General features: G+C 41.8%; 1 protein-coding gene across 1 annotated transcript in view; it reads right to left on the bottom strand.

The window, feature by feature from the left end:
- ADAMTS6 (ADAM metallopeptidase with thrombospondin type 1 motif 6) overlaps nucleotides 1-14,914 on the bottom strand; it is a 2,426,739-nt gene that overhangs the window by 327,300 nt on the left and 2,084,525 nt on the right. The window contains exon 21 of the mRNA XM_069627350.1: nucleotides 13,662-13,791. Within this exon, the coding sequence (XP_069483451.1) occupies nucleotides 13,662-13,791 (130 nt within the window). The remainder of the gene's footprint in view (nucleotides 1-13,661; nucleotides 13,792-14,914) is intronic.

Here is a 14,914-nt window from a genome sequence, read left to right on the forward strand (position 1 = left end):
TAGAATCATAATAAGAGACTAACCATTTCCATTCTGGCCACATAGCCTTTACTTGGTCCGTGACAGCTTTTCTAAAAAATACCCCGTTTCCCCTTTACTTACCTCTACCACCTTGGTTTTTAAGGTTACTCTTCTTGGAAACAGTTGATTTGGATTAGTTTTCATCAATTAACGGTTTACCAGATTAAGATACCTAGTGACCTTTGACTGGTCAGCTCTACCATTGGACCAGTTGTTCAACCAAAGACTTGTAAGCGTGTTTTCACTTATGCATAAACATAACAACCAGATACCTATATTCTTGTCATTAAGAGAGCATCTTTCTCCTTATCTGAATATTGCTTCTTAGACCAGATCTCACGACAGGTCAAGAACAAACTTTGCGAAATCATCTCAGGAACACCTTCATCTATGGCCATACAAGGCACTCCATCTTTTTTGGCCTATTTTAAATAGGTAAGAACAACTAGCTATAATTGTTCCTTATGTGACAACTTCAGTTTATCCATTTTTGTTCAAAAACACTTAGAGCATTGAATTATTCTCTCCGTGAATAGCATATACAGGCATTTAGCACCAGTAATAACCTGGTTGTACTGAAAAATGTACCTGTTTTGATGAAAAATGTATCTGTTTTGATTCAAATTAAGAGTTTTAAGTTTTTGTCAATTTTTGATAACGGTTTCACTCTAAAGGCTGTTAGACACTCTAAAACAATTAAGTCCATTTGAATTATGCACTGTACACTTTAAGTCCAGGATCTGTGTGTCGACATGTATCTCAGAGATGTCCTTGAATTGAGGTTGTTTTGAAATTGTTGCTTTCGAAATTGCTTATTGACTAAAAATATTATATTGTTTAAATTTGAAATGTTTCTTTTTCTTTATAGAAATGTTATTCTTAAAGAAAAAATGTCCCTGATGAAGAGTTGTTTGCTGCTCGAAACGCGTTGGGCCTACCATCTTGTATGAATAATAAATCGTCTTGCTTATGAATTTATCCTTCAAGTTGTCAAAATTTAATTATTTAGTGAAATTTTGAATATATATCTGAAATGCCTTTAAAAGACTTTCCATCTTTAACAATTCTCTAATCACCATTAGGCTTTGGCCTTTTAGATAGTGTGCAGGGGACGAAGCTTTCCTAATAGGAAAACACTCTCTTTTGTCCTCTATATCTAGCCTAGGTACCAAGGCTGAGCACCTCTCCCCCGCACCTTTACTTAGTTTAATATCTCTGGATATATATAAAAATATGCAACCTATATGTAATAAGATCGTCTAAATCAAGGTGTGCACAGTGTGTTGTCCATGTTTCTAGATTGCCCTGATAGCCCACAAAACCCGATTACCAAAAACAAATTTGGCCAGAACAGCATAAAGGAATCCTAATTCTACGTGGTCAAAGTCTTTCTCAGCGTCAATCGGCAGAAGTGCCAAATCGCTGCCACTTCCCCTTGCCAATTGCATCAGATTCAGGGTTTTCCTCAAAGTGTCTCCCCCCTGATGACTAGGGATAAATCCTACCTGATCTGAGGGTAACCTATCCAGGCATAATCCCCTCAACCCTGGAAGCAATGGTTTGTGTGAGAAACCTTTTATCTATATTTAATAAGGAGATTGGCCTATATAAAGAACAACTAGTGGGTTCCCTACCAGCCTTATGTATAACCAATATCAATACATTTCTGAAATGGGGGGTACTTTCTGGGGTCCAGGATGTAATTAAACAACTTGGTCAAGTATGGAAGTAACTACTCAATGTATTTCTTATAAAATCCAATGGTGAAGCCATTCTCACGGGGGGCCTACCCTGCTGGGATGCATCCAATTCCTGCTCTGATCTCATCACCCTTTATGGGTACCACCATCTGTGACACCTCTTTATGGGAGAGAGTCAGCAAGACTAATTTATCAGAGTAGTTTGAGATAACAGAGGACTGGTCTCCCCGTTCCGCAGAATAGAGATCCCTATGAAACTGATCAAAGCAGTCCGCAATCTCTTCAGGATTAATGTGCAAATCTGCCCTGACAACACTTATCTCCTGTACCCATCTCTCTGCACATTGCATATGTATCCTATACGGCAACATAGATCCTGCCCTATCACCCTTCTACTTGTTATATCAACATAGGTTATCTCCCACAATTTTTGTTATCGGGGGGCCAGTCTCTCAAAACGGGAGACACACTCAAGAGGCAATATACAAAAGTGAGGACTGACTACCTCTCTCTCAGTGCCACCAAACTAGGCCAAGTCCCCTACAGAATCCAATTGAGCAAGACAAATCACTTACCAATTAGTGCTAGTAGTGCACGTACACAGAACACAGAGTGAGTGGGAGGAACCATCTTATTCAAACATTAAAAATACAATCACAAATTGACATCTTATATATTAATTTATTCAGTATCGAAAAACCAATCACAGGTGATTAAAACAAGGAAAACATAGTGGGAGGGGCAGCATGCATCTTAGAGTTAGATTTAGACATTACTGGCTATTTCTCACTTGTTTAAAAAGCAAACAAACACAATATATTTCACATGGGGTTCAGCATCTTAATTATGGCCACTCTGTTACTTCAGGTGGTTTACAGATACAAGACTATCTACTTGCGCTAGTCTCTTGTCATGTGTCGACATGTTTCGGCCGTCTTAACATATGAAACACTATCCCTAGTATCTCTACAGACAAGAGATTTTGGGTGTTCTTCAGGACAGACAAATTTCTTTTTCTGATGCTGAGCCTCTTTTTCAAATCCCCGTTGTAGGGCGAGTACAATCTAAAAGTCAAACATATATACAATTATCACATTACAAAATTCTAAAAAATGGTTCCATACTCAAGCAACATCTCTATTTCTTAAATCTTAGCAATTCATATCAAGGCATATTAAACTCATGCGCTCATTTAGCATCTGACCATAGTAAAGTAGTGGTCGCATTGTATTCTGTTGGTTACACAAGGGTCTTTACTTACATCTTGGTGGTACTAGAGCTTTTTCCTAGACAACCTTAATGATAGTGCGAGTGGATCGCTATTTCCAGGTGTTCACAGATCACCTCCGAACCTTTTGTTTAGAATTTGCAGGTTCAAGTGGGCTCTATAAAAAAGAAACCCCAAACATATATTTTAGTGGATCGGTATATTAATATTTCACCTGATACAATACCTCTTTATGGTTAACAAATTAATTAATTAATTTCTCCGGTGTGTGGAAGACTTTTTTGATATTAAAATTCAAAAACTTTTGGCTAAAGAACAAAAAGGCCTATATCATTCAAAGGGTCCGTCTGTTTTATCTCACATTCGTTCTTATTATGCTTTAGTGAATCTTACTACACAACTTTGTAAATCGTGTGGGGCGTGACTTTTTCAAAACATACAAGTCATGTAACTCACGGGAATGAACCTCTTCCAGTGCCCAAGCACTTGAAAAAAGCTGTGGGAGCGGGTTGTTTTGCACACACTTACTACTTCTACAAATAGTCGCGTAGCTGTCAGCACAAGTCACAGCTCGATCGCGGATCAAAGCGTTGATTCACCAAGCCTGAAACACATAAACCACCACACAAAGGCAGGTGATCGTCAGGGAACCACATCTACAACAAAGCGCCCAGAGAGGGACAGAAAAAACTGTGCCCCGGCATCTCGTCCGAGACGCCGTACTAGAGCGGCATTACATTTATTCTTTACATGCGAGTCGGAGCAGCATGAGAAAGCTCCGTGTCTCAGTCTCAGGGGGAAAGGATTATAGCATCTCTTCAAAAGTCGGGTTTTTTGGCGCTTACCTCGGAAGAGACTGGTTTCCTCCTATTGCACGGGTACGGTCGCGACATATCACTCGTAGTCCGTTTGTACTAGTGTGCTATTTCCGGTTAAATGCGTGACTTGAATGGTCACGTGGACGCTTCCATTCATATTGTTATAGGAGCCGCGTAAATCGAAATGCTCAGTGTTATTATATACGCTGAAGGTCTCTATGGAACTCGCTTACAGTGGATTCTGGCACAATATTTTTCTTTGGGCATAGAAATGCCAGAACAGACAAAATTACCAAAAAAAAACACGTTGCCCTGTCATAAAACATCTTTTAGCGATTATGGATGTTACAACAGAGCAGTATAAGTTTACATCTCGTATTGTGTTCTAAAATTAGCTGTTTTGGTATAAAATGCCTGCTTATCTCAGATTAATTAAGGAATTCCACTCTACAGCTGCATTTTCTGCATTTAACCCTGTGTTAGCCGTGTTAAGGGAGTAGATCCATTTCTGTTCATTCAGACTCAGTAGCATTTCTCTGTTGCCTCCTCTCACATTGGTGGGGATTGTTTGTAACACAAACCACAGAGAATCTGTGTGTTTGTGTTTTTTTATCTCATAGTGGGCAATTAATCGTTTATTAGGGACCTTATTTTTCAGACATGACTTGTGTTCGCCGATACGTTGTCTGATGCATCTTTTAGTTTTTCCGATATAAATTAAATTACATGGACATTTAATGCCATAGATGACCCGTGATGATCCACAGTTGGTAAAACAGCGGAACTCCCAGTTCTTCCCATTTAGTTCTATTGTTTTCAAATTGTTCATGGAGGCACAGGCAACACACTTGCCGCATTTAAAATGTCCTACAACTGGCGGTAATTGCCATAACGTTGTCTGGGTCGGTAATATCTCTTTTCTAGGGTATGTGTGCACTATAAGGTCTCTCACATTTTTTTGTCGTTTAAATGCAAACCGTGGACTCGCAGGTTCAAAATCTGATGTTTTTAAGATGTGCCAGTTCTTTTTTATAGTTCGTCCCAATTGATTGCTTATAGGACTAAATGTTGCAACACATGTCATTTTATCTTCCTGTGTTTTGGGTTCCGGGTGTAACCATATATCCCTATCAGAATGTTTGGCTCGTTTGTATGCTGTATTTATTATTCTCTTAGGATACCCCCTCTCTTTTAGTCTTCCTTTCAGGTCTTTTCCTTCCCTCACAAAATCTGTGATGTTTGAACAGTTTCTCCTAGTTCTTAGGAACTGGCCAATGGGGAGGTTTTCACGTAAGGCTAATGGGTGAAAGCTTTGGAATTGAAGCAGGGTGTTCTTATCCGTCGGTTTTCGAAATAACGTGGTTGATAAGTGGCCACTCTCAGTTTTTTGGATCAACAGATCGAGAAAAGGAATGGAGGACACACACATGTCATTGTGAATTTTATGTGAGTACTCTGGTTATTTAACCACACTAGGAAATCCTTAAGGAGCGCCACATCTGCTTTCCAAATCATAAAACCATCATCTATATACCTATCCACTGTCCCATCTGTTCTTGAAAGGGATTGTTGGCATGGTATATAGATGTAGTTTCATATTGATCCATATACAGATTTGCCAGATCCGGGGCGAATGTCGCTCCCATGCTTGTGCCGTGGATCTGGCGATAGAAAACCCCATCGCATAGAAAAAAATGTTCTGTTAATGCTAAATGGATGCACTCCAAAATGAATGGAGTAGGAACAAGGTTGAGTGTTGTTGTTCTTTTGTTTAGGAAGATCTCTATAATTTCTAAATATTCTCCTTGGGGTATGCTAGTATATAGAGCCATTACATCTAGTGTGACTAATAAACTATCTTTCTGACAAGGTAGGGCATTAATGATGTTCACCATACTGGTTGTATCTTTTACGAACAACCTCATCATCTTAACAAACGGCCTAAGGAAAAGGTCTGAATACATCGACAACGGCTCCAGAACCGAATTGATTGCAGACACAATTGGTCTGCCTGGTGGAGTTTCTGCATCTTTATGCACTTTCGGTAAAAGATAGAAAGCCGGAATAGTGGAGTTTTCCTTTGTCAGAAATAGATATTCATCGATTTCTATCCAGCCTTCAGTTATGGCGTGGTCCATAAGTCCTTTGATTTCGTCCTTTAGACGTTTGGTAGGATTGCTGTCTAATTTGCGGTAAAAAATCGGGTTCTCAAGATGTATTTTGATTTCTCTTTGATAGAGCACTTTGTCCCATAGGACGATCCCTCTGTTGATCCAAAAAACTGAGAGTGGCCACTTATCAACCACGTTATTTCGAAAACCGACAGATAAGAACACCCTGCTTCAATTCCAAAGCTTTCACCCATTAGCCTTACGTGAAAACCTCCCCATTGGCCAGTTCCTAAGAATTAGGAGAAACTGTTCAAACATCACAGATTTTGTGAGGGAAGGAAAATACCTGAAAGGAAGACTAAAAGACCGGGGGTATCCTAAGAGAATAATAAATACAGCATACAAACGAGCCAAACATTCTGATAGGAATAGATATTTATACCTGGAACCCAAAACACAGGAAGATAAAATGACATCTGTTACAACATTTAGTCCTATAAGCAATCAATTGAGACGAACTATAAAAAAGAACTGGCACATCTTAAAAACATCAGATTTTTAACCTGCGAGTCCACGGTTTGCCTTTAAACGACAAAAAAATGTGAGAGACCTTATAGTGCACACATACCCTAGAAAATAGATATTACCAGCCCAGACAGCGTTATGGCAATTACCGCAAGTTGCAGGACATTTTAAATGCGGCAAGTGTGTTGCCTGTGCCTCCACGAACAATTTGAAAACAATAGAACTAAATGGGAAGAACTGGGAGTTCCGCTGTTTTACCAACTGTGGATCGTCATGGGTCATCTATGGCATTAAATGTCCATGTAATTTAATTTATATCGGAAAAACTAAAAGATGCACCAGACAACGTATCGGCGAACACAAGTCATGTCTGAAAAATAAGGTCCCTAATAAACCATTAGTTGCCCACTATGAGATAAAAAAACACAAACACACAGATTTTCTGTGGTTTGTGTTACAAACAATCCCCACCAATGTCAGAGGAGGCAACAGAGAAATGCTACTGAGTCTGAATGAACAGAAATGGATCTACTCCCTTAACACGGCTAACACAGGGTTAAATGCAGCTGTAGAGTGGAATTCCTTAATTAATCTAAGATAAGCAGGCATTTTATACCAAAACAGCTAATTTTAGAACACACAATACGAGATGTAAACTTATACTGCTCTGTTGTAACATCCATAATCGCTAAAGACGTTTTATGACAGGTCAACGTGGGCTTTTTTGGTAATTTTGCCTGTTCTGGCATTTCTATGCCCAAAGAAAAATATTGTGCCAGAATACACCGTACGCGAGTTCCATAGAGACCTTCAGCGTATATAATAACACTGAGCATTTCGATTTACGCGGCTCCTTTAACAATATGAATGGAAGTGTCCACGTGACCATTCAAGTCACGCATTTAACCGGAAATAGCACACGGATACAAACGGACTACGAGTGATGTGACGCGACCGTACCCGTGCAATAGGAGGAAACCACTCTCTTCCGAGGTAAGCGCCAAAAAACCCGACTTTTGAAGAGATGCTATAATCCTTTCCCCCTGAGACTGAGACACAGAGCTTTCTCATGCTGCTCCGACTCGCATGTAAAGAATAAATGTAATGCCGCTCTAGTACGGCGTCTTGGACGAGATGCCGGGGCACTGTTTTTTCTGTCCCTCTCTGGGCGCTTTGTTGTAGATGTGTTTCCTGACGATCACCTGCCTTTGTGTGGTGGTTTATGTGTTTCAGGCTTGGTGAATCAACGCTTTGATCCGCGATCGAGCTGTGACTTGTGCTGACAGCTACGCGACTATTTGTAGAAGTCGAAAGTGTGTGCAAAACAAACCGCTCCCACAGCTTTATTCAAGTGGTTGGGCACTGGAAGAGGTTCATTCCCGTGAGTTACATGACTTGTATGTTTTGAAAATGTCACGCCCCACACGATTTACAAAGTTGTGTAGTAATAATAAGAGCGAATGTGAGATAAAACAGACGGACCCTTTGAATGATATAGGCCTTTTTGTACTTTAGCCAAAAGTTTTTGAATTTTAATATCAAAAAAGTCTTTCACACACCGGAGAAATGTATTAATGAATTTGTTAACCATAATGAGGTATTGTATCAGGTGAAATATTAATATACCGATCCACTAAAATATATGTTTGGGGTTTCTTTTTTATAGAGCCCACTTGAACCTGCAAATTCTAAACAACAGGTTGGGAGGTGATCTGTGAACACCTGGAAATAGCGATCCACTCGCACTATCATTAAGGTTGTCTAGGAAAAAGCTCTAGTACCACCAAGATGTAAGTAAAGGCCATTGTGTAACCTACAGAATACAATGCGACCACTACTTTACTATGGTCAGATGCTAAATGATTGCATGAGTTTAATATGCCTTGATATGAATTGCTAAGAATTAAGAACCAGAGATGTTGCTTGAGTATGGAACCATTTTTTAGAATGTTTTAATGTGATAATTGTATATATGTTTGACTTTTAGATTGTACTCGCCCTACAACGGGGATTTGAAAAAGAGGCTCACCATCAGAAAAATAAATTTGTCTGTCCTGAAGAAGGCCCAAAATCTATTGTCTGTAGAGATACTATGGATAGTGTTTCATATGTTAAGACGGCCGAAACATGTCGACACATGACAAGAGACTAGCGCAAGTAGATCGTCTTGTATCTGTAAACCACCTGAAGTAACAGAGTGACCATAATTAAGATGCTGAACCCCATGTGAAATATATTGTGTTTGTTTGCTTTTTAAACAAGTGAGAAATAGCCAGTAATGTCTAAATCTAACTCTAAGATGCATGCTGCCCCTCCCACTATATTTTCCTTGTTTTAATCACCTTTGATTGGTTTTTCGATACTGAATAAATTAATATATAAGATGTCATTTTGTGATTGTATTTTTAATGTTTGAATAAGATGGTTCCTCCCACTCACTCTGTGTTCTGTGTACGTGCACTACTGGCACTAATTGGTAAGTGATTTGTCTTGTTCAATTGGATTCTGTAGGGGACTTGGCCTAGTTTGGTGGCACTGAGAGAGGGGTAGCCAGTCCTCACTTTTGTATATTGCCTCTATCACCCTTCTACTACAAATTTCTGTTTACAGAATCTTAACTTCCTCACTGCTTCCCCCACCCCCAGGCCCGTTAAGTCTAACCTCTTCTGTCGTAGCATCTCCTGAAGCCTATTGCTATCTCCGTACATTGTATAACCAGGACGTCAAGACCACAAATGTCCTTCCTAAGAGATGCTTCAATTAGTTCAATTACTCCCTTTCCGTCTTCTTTCGTGACCATTCCCTGATCAGCAACCCTCTCCACTTCGCCTTCACGGCGTCCCACACCGTCTCAATCACCACATCCCCTGTATGATTTAAGTAAAATATTCATTAATTGTGCTAATCAACTTTGCTCCAAAACCCTGGTCCCACCATAAGGAATCATTGCATGTACAGATAGAGTCCACTCTGTTAAGAGCAATCATCTGGTCCATAAATACCAGATCATGATCAGTCAAACCTATCAGGTGTATTGTGCTTGCCATTACCCCATCCTTGAGTCTACTTTCAGCAAGCAAATAGCCTATCCTGGTTTAGGTGTTATGAGGGGGAGACTAAAACGTGAATCCCTTTTCCCCATCGATGCTTACTGCTCCCCACATCCACAAGGTTGTTCTCTTCTAGTGTACTCCTAAAACTCACCCCCACCAAACCCCCAACACTGTCAGGGTCTTTCTCAAATAGAGCCTATCCAAAGTCAGGTCTGGCCCTTCGATTAAAATCACCCCTTATCAGGACCAAATCAGCATCTACACCCATGAAGCAATCCAATACCGGCCAAAAATAAATCAATTGGAGCTGGTTCAGCAATAGATAGAGGCCACTGAGATTCTCAGGGCTCCCAGCCTCCCTCGCACCCCTAGACACCTCCTGGAAAGCGTCAACGTCGAAAGATCCTGGAAAATCTTAATAATGTTATCTCCTTGACAAATCTCCTTGTTATGTTATGTTATGTTATCACTATTTGTTAAGCGCAAGTTCGCCCGAAGGCATCATGGCACTGGAGAAGTGAGGAAAGATATTCTACAATTCTAACTAGAAAAGCAGGGTCTTCAGCTTCCGATGGAAAGCAAGGTGGTCCGTAGTCTCCCGCAGAGGCAGAGGAAGATCGTACCATGCCTTCGTGGCAGCAACCAGAAAGGCACGCCCGCCCTTACGGGCTAACTTAAATCGAGGCAGTGCCACCAGCAGGGCTGCTTGCGATCGAAGAGATCGAGTAGGCAGGTAGCAGGGGAATTTTGCTTGCAGGAAGGCTCTAGGTACTATGCACATAGACTTAAACATGATCTGATGGGCGACACGGACCCAGTGTAGTTGGCTCAATAGTGGGGTAATACGGGCTCCAAATGGAGGGCGAATGATGGCTCTTGCGGCAGCGTTTTGGAGCAACTGCAGGCGGTTAGTTAGGTAGCCGTGCTAAGCCAAATACAGAGAATTGGAGTAGTCCAAAACCCTAAGGACCAGAGCAGCAACCACTGGGGCTTGATTAGCTGTGGGAATGAAAGGAAGAACCTTACAAAGGACCTGAAGTTTGGAATGGCCCGATTTACACACTGCTTTAACCTGTTCATCCATGGTCAGAGTGGCCGAAAACTGCACTCCAATGATCCGGACTGGCAGAATGGGTGTGGGGAGAGGGCCATGGGAGGTGGGACAAAACTCTGGTGTCCAGAACAGTTGAGGAGTGGAAGTTCCTACAACTAGTACTTTGGTTTTACTACCATTCAACTTTAGCCAATTCAGTGTCATCCATGTCCCCAGTTACTCCAGGCAGTTTCTTAACCGGGTGGCCGTTTCAGATTTTGTCAGATCTAAACGGACCAAAATCTTGGTATCATCGGCGTATGAGTAGAAACGAAACCCATGAGCCTTGATGAGGAGCAGGAGATATCTTATATAAATGTTGAATAGGATAGGAAACAATGCTGATCCCTGAGGAACTCCACAGGAGAGGGGTGCAGGGGTTAAGCGGAAAGGAGGGAGAGAGATGGATAGCGAGCGATCTGCCAGGAAAGCTGTGAACCAATCTAGAACTAGGCCAGAGATACCGGCCTCAGCAAGCCGAGAGATGAGGAGAGAGTGGTCAGCGGTGTCGAATGCAGCCGAGAGATCCAATAGTAGTACTGCTCTGACACCGCCCTGGTCCACCAGACGCATCAGGTCGTCCATCAATGAATTCAAAACAGATTCAGTGCCTCCTTCTGCTGCTTTGCTTTGGCCAGAACGTCTGCCTTGTCTCAATAATGATGGAACACCGCGACAATCGACCAAAGACCTCTATTGTTGCCTTGTCCACCTCTGTGTGCTCTGTCAATCTTAACTTCACACCCTCCTTCTTCCTGAAACAACTCCTTGATGACACCCTTAACCACCATTTCAAAAACCTTTGGGTACTCTCCCCTAGTCTCCTTCATGCCAACAATCTTTAAATGTTTCCTTATTTCTCTATTCTCCAGGTCATCGACCTTTAGTAGCATTTCTTCTTCCCTTGTTTCTAGGTCGGGCAGTCTGGCGTCAAACTTCATTTCCTGCAAGGCCCCGCTAATCACATTATTCTCAAGGCCTTCCACTTTGTTCACCAAAGAGTCCATCTTTCCTCTCGGTTCTGCATCAGAGGATTGGAGATCTGCATGCAGCGCCTTGATTTCTTGCAACAAATCCCCAATATCTTCTTTTGTAGCTAACTGGGGCTCCAGCGATGTCACCTAAACACGGGGGGCTCATCCTCCATTCTGTCATCTCTCCTATACTGCTTCAGGATCTATGTCATTTGATCCAGGGCAACCAAACACACCTGCATCCACCTTGGTCCAGGCCCCACAGTTCAGTATCACAGGCCCTCAGTGCTCACCAATCTCCTGTCACTGCTCTTCCCAACTGAGAGCTAGTGACCACATCTCCGATGGGGGAGCTTACTTCTCGGGTGCCCAAGGGTCCCTCCCTGTTTGGGGATTCAGTAACGGGTCAGATAGATCATGTTGTGTAGGCTAAAGAGCTGCATTTCACCTCCTCCCCGTGCCGCCTCCCTCAGAGGTCAGATGGTCACTGTACTGCGCTTCCGTACACCACGGCTGTCTGCTCAATGTTGTCGGGTCGTGGAAAATCTCTGCCGAGACGGGTGATGAGTCTCCACTGAGAATCTGGGATGGGAAGTCTGCCCTTCCCTCCCGGCAAACACTGCCTCTCCACTTGCTGATCATCGCACGAGTAGGAGATTTCTACAGTAGGAGGCAGCAATCCCTGTTCACCTTGCATTCATCGGAACCCGCAGCCACATTTCATGAAAACTAAAACAATGGGGCAACTCCCCTATTCAACTCTTATCTGGCATGGAGTAGCGGGAACCGTTCTTTATGCAGCCATCTTTCTCCGCACCCCCTAGCAGTCTTCTATAAGGCCATTTTAATTACAGTGTGTTGCAGAAGTTTTTAAAAAATACATTATTATAGTGGCTATCAATTTCAGTAGAAGTGATAATGGACCTCATTCCAAGTTTGCCACAACTACTGTTTCTGCTGCCTGATATCCCAGTATATTACAGACGGCGGAACCACCGGTAAATCCCCATTCAATGGAGTTGCATAGGAATCCATGGGGGATTTGCCGGTATTATGCCGGCGGAGCCTGAGTTACCTCCAGCTCTTGGCTGGAGGTAAATCAGGTTACCCATACCAGCCTACTTGCATTCTGTCGGTTCGGTAAAGTTCCGGTATATGTAAATACTGGCACTTTTTAACCAGACTGGCAGAGTCATAATGAGGCCCAACATCTGTAATTAGCACCTTGTCTCAGTTATTCCCTACCGCTCAGCCAATCAGAATGTAGTCATTAATTTCCAGAATAACACACAACTTTCACAATTCCTGCCATGTGTAGCTCAGAAGCTCTCAGAGCTGTCAGCAAGCAGCAACAGTAAGTGATGGATGTGTATGCAGAGTAGCATCAGAGGTCTGCAAAAAAGAAACAGCAAAAAGAGGAGGTAGAGGGCATACCCACAATGGTCTGGGTCTGCATTTGCCCTCTCTTGGCTGCTCCTTATCCTTGGCATCTTAATAGGTTGAGAGATAGGCATGATAGCTTTGCAATCTGCCTGAACGGTCATTATCACATGAGATGTAATAATAGCAATTATAAACAGGTTAATGTTTACTGAAGCATTTTCTCATTTCAGATGGGAGCTCTCCGGTATTGATTGTGATAGCAGAATAATTCCCCATATTATATATATATATATATACACACACACACACACACACACAACATATTTTTCCAACTCCTAAGCATGTGGTTGTAGATGTTATGATAACCCAATTTAATAATACCCATGCTCTCAACCCCAGAAGAATGAATTGCGGAGTTAGACCTACAGGAAGAAGTGCAGACATCAATGTCTGAGGTGTGCACTTTTGATGAGCTACAGTATATGTGTTCCCAAACTAGTCACATCTCTGTGTTCTGGAATCAGTCACATCGCTTGGTATGTTCCGGAAACATGTGCTAGTGTAGGTAAGCCTATGGTTTGACGAAACTAGTAAATGGCATGTGCTTCTTACAACAATTATTCAACAACACATATTGTGTATTAAAATCTAACAAAATTGCACTGCTTGTAACATGTTTATACCTTGTTTCCATTAGTTGTATCATGCATGTGTCACTTGTTAAAAACATTTTTACCACTGTCTCATGTACTCACTCAGGTGGGCATGGCTCGGTGTTGCAGTCTCTTTGGTTTTCAGGTAGCTTGCCATCAGGGTCACAGTAGTTGTTCTGTACAATGGAGTTGTCGTCCATCCTTTTGCATACCACCTCCTGCTTCTGAATACCTTGAGAAGAAGGAACGTCATAAGTAAATCAGAGGACTGCTTGATAGTGTAATCCTCAGGTCAGGACCCAGATTGGTCTACCGAGAAGCACCTGTGCATGCAACCTGTTAACTTTCCCTGCAAGCAGAGTGTGCAGTCTGACAAAAGTCAGAGATTTCCCACAATAAATGTTTGCTCAATGCAACATTATTTCATATAGTGCCTAAAGAAATCATTGGGAGCAATCATCTAACCTCCAGGAACCTTCGCTCATCACCCTTCCGATCCCCTTTGACCTCCATTGCATGGACTTAATTAAGTTTAATTTCCCTCATATACATCTTCCGAGCAAAAGAGTGTTGAGAGCCGGATGAATACGCCATTCATGGCTTCTGCCTCTCTCCCCGTTCAATACCACACAGGTGAAAAGGGTTACTCAGTAAGACAACCATACCGCTCTAATACCAGAAAGGCATAGCGGGAAACTGACATTGTTTAAGCTAAAGATGACACGAGTAAAACCAAAGTAACGTTGTGACGATGCATGCGCATGTATTAGACATGAAGCAAATGTGCACTCAACATGAAGAACGCAAATACTAGGAAATACATGCATTTATACATGAAGAATATTAACATGGCATCCCTAAGACATGAATAAAACTAACATAAGCAATGTATAAGCTGAATGCAATACAAATGACATGCAAATATAGCTCACTAACATAAAAACACCACAGTAAGGGGCAGCCATCTTTTCTAAAATGGAAGCCACAACACGCTTCAAAGTAAATGAAAGGCTTGAAGGCTTCATGAGAACTCAAGATGCTGAAATCACAGAACTACAGATTTGTGCAGAGCCCAGGCAGTAGCTAGTAATCAAAGCCAAGGTAAAATTAGGGAGAGTCCCAATGTAACAGAGAAGGCACAAAAAAATAATTTCCAGTACAAAAAGAATACTCCCCATCTAATTAAAGTCTGGAAGAACACAATCGGCCATTGTGAGCCAGGTGTGAGTGAACCACAAAGTGTCCCCAGTGGTAAAAGTAACCCTAACACCTACACTAATATTAGCTAAAATCCCAAAAAAAGCATGGTGAAATAATTCCAAGTGAGATCTCATCACACATGACCCATAATTGAA

The sequence above is a fragment of the Ambystoma mexicanum genome, chromosome 6p, assembly GCF_040938575.1.
Source record: "Ambystoma mexicanum isolate Mex_15411 chromosome 6p, UKY_AmexF1_1, whole genome shotgun sequence".
In the NCBI taxonomy this organism is placed as follows: domain Eukaryota; kingdom Metazoa; phylum Chordata; class Amphibia; order Caudata; family Ambystomatidae; genus Ambystoma; species Ambystoma mexicanum.